At 49.7% G+C, this 6353-nt stretch overlaps 1 protein-coding gene across 4 annotated transcripts in view; it reads left to right on the forward strand.

Annotated features, from left to right (window-relative positions):
* RapGAP1 (Rap GTPase activating protein 1) overlaps positions 1-5759 on the forward strand; it is a 114851-nt gene extending 109092 nt beyond the window's left edge. For all 4 annotated transcript variants that reach the window (XM_064681344.1, XM_064681345.1, XM_064681347.1 and 1 more), the window contains 3 exons: positions 2417-4138; positions 4199-4735; positions 4807-5759. In XM_064681344.1, the coding sequence (XP_064537414.1) occupies positions 2417-4138; positions 4199-4735; positions 4807-4962 (2415 nt within the window). In that variant the 3' untranslated portion in view covers positions 4963-5759. The remainder of the gene's footprint in view (positions 1-2416; positions 4139-4198; positions 4736-4806) is intronic.
* Positions 5760-6353: the final 594 nt, after the last annotated feature.

Below are 6353 nucleotides of genomic sequence, written 5' to 3' on the forward strand. Positions count from 1 at the left end.
GTGCATATGCTTGTAACAATCGAGTGGATAGGATGACGATTTGGTTGCTATCAGCATAAAAATATTTATAGAGTATTCACTCTTCGGCGTGCTCGTTATTTTAGTTCTTCCGGTTGTGTTCTTAATACTTGAGTGGCAACTACTTCTCGGCTTGTCTCAACTCTCCTCCAATTGGACACGGATTTTGCCTGCCAATGTGACTTTAATTAGACAAAAGGCAGACAACTTCAGCGCACAACACTATCACCACCCCCTCCCACCCCCTTTCCGATCCCTGAACAGTTGAAATCTCATCAAATTAGACTCAACATATCTTGACACATTCCCTGAACCAATTAACCAAACGATTTCCCCTGCCCGCTGCCCCCCCAGCGGCCACTCCTGGCAGCAAAGAAGGAAATTAAGTTTTGGTCATTGGCTGATGAGTCATGCGACCAACCCCCTTTCCCATCCCCCTTCTGATGGCTAACCAATAAGCTAGACAAACCCAGACAAACAGCGTCTAAATGTCGGGAACTGTTTATCCATCTATTTATCTACTCGTAACACTCGGAGGGGGGGAATGCAGACAGAGAGAGGGGGGAAGGGAGAGAGCCGCAAATGAAGCCAACTAAGCGTGTGACGACAGAGCCCGAAACCCAGCCGAGCCTTGGCCCTTGCCCAGAGTCCGACCCTCTCCCCCTCTGCGACAACTCCCGCCTTAGCCTCGGTCTCGAGTTACAACAACCAAATAGATATATATTTATTAATTTCCCTCAATTGGACGTCTGGCATCGAGAGTCGTGCAACATTTGCATATTCGATTCACACGCGCTGCTCCCAAATGGCTGCATTCGGATTTGTGAATACTTTGAATCACTGAACATTCGAGATGACAATGCACTCATTAGCGTCGGGGCAACAAATTGTGCAGTAAACTGCATTTAAATTGCACTCAAAAAACATTTAAGAAATAAAAAAACATTGCATAAAAGCCGTGTGGAAATGCACTAAATCGACGGCTTGACCTCGGTTATCGGGCGCATTTTCAGGGTCGCCCATAAAAACAATCTCAAAATCTTTTAATGCGCCCTACACCCATTCAACTTGAATAATGAATGTGTTTGCGACAGACTGAGACATTATTTGATTGGAGCTAAAGCGAAGACATTTTATAGGTTACGACTAACCATAGATAAATATATTAATAAATAAATTATTATTTTTGATTTAATGCCTTGATATTTTGGTATATGCCATCCCGATTTCTGTTGCTTCTATCCGATCTCCTATCTTCCATAGAGGATAGCCAGGCTTCTCGCATGGAAGATAGCAAGGCGATACGAAAATAACATCACCTGGCTGATGAGCTCAGTATGATTATCACCTGTTTGATATATTTTTTGGTAGTAGCAACAATTTGTTAGCCAAGAGCTAGCTGAGACTTCCTCAACTGCGTAGTCAGAGTCTTAAGAGTTTGAACCAGCGAGTGTCTCACTGCATTAGATTGAACCAATTAATAATATGATTGAATAATGTCATTGGCCAATTTCTCGCTTAGTTTAACTGCCTAGCATATATTATTCAATGCCTAATAAGCATTCTTCCCAGCCTTGGGTCCAATAGCAACTCGAATATTTATTCCAATGGCCCGACAACCTAGCAAGGATTCCCATATTAAACCTGCCGCGATTCAGTTACCTTAATGACTCGGTCAAGTCTCGAGTCTTCAAGCACATTATTGAATAGCAGTTGCACTTGGCAGCTGGCAGACTATTAAATCAAGGCACGAACTATCGATGAACCCGAAAAGACCTAACCCCAAACCCAATTCCATGCTTGGTTTTTATTTTGTGCTTGTTGTTGCACCCCAGTCAAAGCCGTTACGTGCCACATTTGGCTGCAAGCCAGACAGTTGCAGCTGGCCAAACAGACAGAAATAAAGGAACTTTTTAATAGCGAGCCGCACCCTACGTGTTGGGTGGTTGGGCTAGGGTCGGGTTGGGTTGGGTTGGAGCTCTAAGCGTAGGGATGTGTGCATGTCAAATCAGAATGTTGGCTTTATATTATCCGAAATTGTAGTTCCCGACGCTAGCTGAAAGCCCGGCACGTAATCCGAACCGCACAAAAGTCGCCCACATGCGCGCATATTTGCTTAGAGCCAACAAATTGGAAGGCAGCTCCAGCAACGACCCGGCCTGGCCTGGTCTGGCCTGGCCCTGCCATTAGCCAATCCATCTCAGCACACACATTTGCATAGTCCCCCTAGAGGCGCCTCCGACGATAATTGCATGAAATTATAATGCAGCCATGCGGCTTGTCGAGGCGCCGCACTGCCCACACATAATCCCATGCCAGCTGCTGCTGATACCCTGTAATTTGTGGACTTGGTCTGCCATCTAATCTCCGGTCTCCCTCCATCTCTCTCCTCTTGCAGAATCATCGCGGCAGCAATGCGAGCGAGGAGCGCGTGCCACAGCCGCATTCACCACATGATGGCCATGCACATGGCCACGGCCATGGACACAATGGTGGACTGCAGCATTCGGGCTCGCGTGCCACGTTGCGGCATTCGATGAATCACTCGAGCAGCTCCGTCTCCGGGTCCGCCTCGAGCTCGACGCCAGCGTCGCCGCAGCTGAGCGGCGTGGTGAGCGCAACGGGCGGCCAGCTGCTGTCCAATGGACACCATTACCAGTCGCAGTCGTCCGTCTCGTCGAACTCGTCGATCGTGTCGGCCATACCCGCCTCGCAGCGCCTGCTGGAGGACGCGCTGGCCAAGTCGGCGCCCTACCCGATGATCCTGCTGCCCCTGCACGGCGGCTACTGGCTGGATGGGACCGAGCACGAGTGCAGCTACGATGCGCGCGGCAATCCGCAGCTGCCGCAGACCACCTGGATGGCCAAGTTCGAGACGGACGACACGGCCAAGTGCTACAGGCGCTTCTATGCGGCGCGCGAGCACTCCAACCTGGTCGGCCACGACGAGCAGCTGGGCCCGGTGCTCATCTCGATCAAGACGGAGAATGTGGCCAACCAGGAGCACATGCGCATTCTGTTGCGCCTGCGCACTGGCACCATGCACGAGCTGATTCCCGTCTCGTGCCTGGGCGCCCAGCCGAGTCCGGCGAAGATGGTCCGGCTGCTGAACGAACAGATCCAGGTGGACAACTTTATGCCGGTGCTCTGCCCCAAGGCCTCGCAGCTGATCAGCGTCTATGATGAGCATGTGCTGGTCTCCCACTTCAAGTTCGGCGTGCTGTACCAAAGATATGGCCAGACCACCGAGGAGGAGCTCTTCGGCAATCAGCAGACCTCGCCCGCCTTCGAGGAGTTCCTCGACGTGCTCGGCCAGCGCATACGGCTCAAGGAGCACAAGGGCTATCGCGGCGGCCTCGATATACAGAACGGACACACCGGCGACACCGCCGTCTACGAGGTCTTCAAGGAGCGCGAGGTCATGTTCCATGTGTCCACCCTGCTGCCCCACACCGAGGGCGATCCGCAGCAGCTGCAGCGCAAGCGTCACATTGGCAACGACATTGTCGCCATTGTGTTCCAGGAGACGAACACACCCTTCTCCCCAGACATGATCGCCAGCCACTTTCTGCACGCCTTCATCGTGGTGCAGCCCCTGGAGCCGAACACGCCGCACACCCGATACAAGGTGAGCGTCACGGCGCGGGATGATGTGCCCTTCTTTGGGCCGACGCTGCCCAGCCCGGCAGTGTTCCGCAAAGGCCAGGAGTTCAAGGAGTTCCTCCTGACCAAGCTGATCAATGCGGAGAACGCCTGCTATAAGGCGGACAAGTTCGCCAAGCTGGAGCTGCGCACGCGCACCTCCCTGCTGCAGAACCTGGTCGAGGAGCTGAAGGAGAAGACTCGCGACTTCCTGGGCGCCGATCTATCGCAAACCCTAGCCGGCAGCCCCACCCCAGAGACGCCCAAGTCCGAGAGCACCGGCAGCGGCGGCGGCGGCGGCAATGCGGGCACCCGCTTCATAGACACCGTCAAGAAGGCGCTCATCATGCGGGTGCGCTCCCAGAGCGTGGACACGGGCAACGGCGCTCATCCGGACAAGTTCAGTGTCAACACCAAGGTCGGCACGCTCAACTCCAAGAAGGAGCCACAGCCCGAGACCCAAACTCCCAATCTGAATGTAAGTCGGGTCGGACCATGTCGTGCTGGACTTTTGCTAATGCCCACTCTCTCTTTGCAGACCTGCAGTCGCACGGCCTCCAAGTCGTCGTCCAAGTCAAAATCCTCGAATGAGTCCACATCCTCCTCGCCGGACATCACCTCACGCCCGGCCAACAACACCCACAACATCAACAACAACAACAGTGCGCATCCAACCGCTGCGAACGTTGCCCAACAACAGAATGGAGGAGGTTCCGCCGGCGGAGGCGGAGTGGCTGCCGTTGCAGTCAGCGCTGCTCAGAATGGTGGCATTGTGGGCGTAGCCGTGGCAACAATGTCCGAAACGAGCGACGACTCGAGCCTGAACAGCGTCGACCTGGACCCGATGATGGGTCACCTGGACGGCGGCGCCGCCTACATAGACAGCGACACGGGCCTGGAGAGCATGAGCTCGGCGGAGGCCACCACCAAGGCGTGCTCGCTGTGCCTCGAAGGGGTGCAGGGCACCATCATGGGCAGCTCGCCCAGCAACGAGACCATCATGATGATCGAGAACCTGCGCCAGGAGGTCACGCGGCTCAAGTGCGACAAGCTCGATCTGCTGCGTCAGAATGTGGTAAGTAGAGATTAGGCGGAGCAGGAGCTGCAGCTGGAACTGTCCACTAATTGTTGCCCTGTATTTTTCAGACCTGCCAACGCGACATAAAGCGACTGCGCGAACGGGAAATGTCCCTGCAGGGCGATCTGGCGGCAGCAGGACGCGAAATCCTGCGTCTTCGGGATCTCCTCAAGGAATATATGCCGGATACGGCCGCGGCGCCGCTCTCCATATCGCCCATCTAAGCGTCTAACGCGAACAAAAAACCCCGCTCCCCCCCATTTGAGAGCTGAGGGAATGCGAGAGGAAGGGAGAGCAGGAAGAAGCAGAAGGAACCACTGTGCCGTGTCTAACACCTTGGAAGCGTCGTTTTGGCTAGTTTCGGGGCAGCCCCTGTATTATATTTAGTTTGCATAGCTGTTGGGAACTCGAAGAGATCGTAGAACGCGGAGATTGAGCTTAAGTTGTGGTCGAGCGGGGGACAGAATTATTATTACCGTTAGTAGATATATATATATATATAAAGATATATGTATAACAGTTACAAACTAAAAAGATAAACAAAAATCAAGAAGAAGAAGACGAGGAGAAAACAACACAGAACACAAAACTCAAAAAGTTACACCAAATATATAGTCTATAAGTCTTTAAGCATATTTAACGCAATGTTAACCCTAACCCCAAAATTTCCCACAGACGCAAAACTAATCCTTATCATAAGTAGAAAGAGAGAGACGAAGAGAGAGAGACAGAGAGAGAGAGAGAAAAAGAGCTATCGATTAGCGTACATCACAGTTACAGTTACAGTTACAGTTACAATTACAGTTACAGGTTAAACGTTCACGTAATAGCTGCATACAATTTATTCCACAATAATCAACACGATCAAATTAAATCAAATATCTAATTAGTAGCAAAGTTTTGTGTAGCGTTTCGCAAAATCTGGCTACACCGTTTTCGTAGTCGCACGGAACCTGGCAACCCTGTGACGCTCGTTTTATTCATCACAAACCTCATCAGCAATTAATAACCAATTACAAAAGTGAAAAAGAAAAATATACAACAAAAAGATAACGAAAGCTAACTAAATTTATAATATATGTGTATTAATATATACATTTACATATATGTATATCGATTATGTGTGTGTTTTAAGGTTAAAGCCCTCGATAGTTTTTAGCTGCAATCGATAAATAATAAACAAACCAACCAACCAACTCTTAACAATTAAGTTTAAGTTGCTTTAAATACTTCTAATTACTTTAATTATTTAAGTTGAGCGCAGCAGACGCTGCCTTTTGTACATATTATTTTTACAAAAGCATAATTCTCGATCAATTGATCTATCGATCTAACGCAATTAACTATGCAATTTAACGACTAGTTAATAAAAGAAGTAAACAAAAAACGATATCGATAAACGATAAACGATTTAGCCCAGAAAATGTGCAAAAGTTTCGTATTATTTTGAGCAAAGTGGCAAAAATACAAAGCAAAAGAACACACACACATTTAGCACACAGAATCAAAGAGTTCTTATCGAGTTTTCGACACAATTATGCAAGGAAAATTTATCTATGAATTCTACCATAAGTACCACGAATTGTTTTTGTTGAGAAGCATCATCATTTTTAAT

Source organism: Drosophila montana, unplaced genomic scaffold (assembly GCF_035044405.1).
Source record: "Drosophila montana isolate Dmon_TW-CO22-7 unplaced genomic scaffold, ASM3504440v1 contig_2256_1, whole genome shotgun sequence".
NCBI lineage: Eukaryota > Metazoa > Arthropoda > Insecta > Diptera > Drosophilidae > Drosophila > Drosophila montana.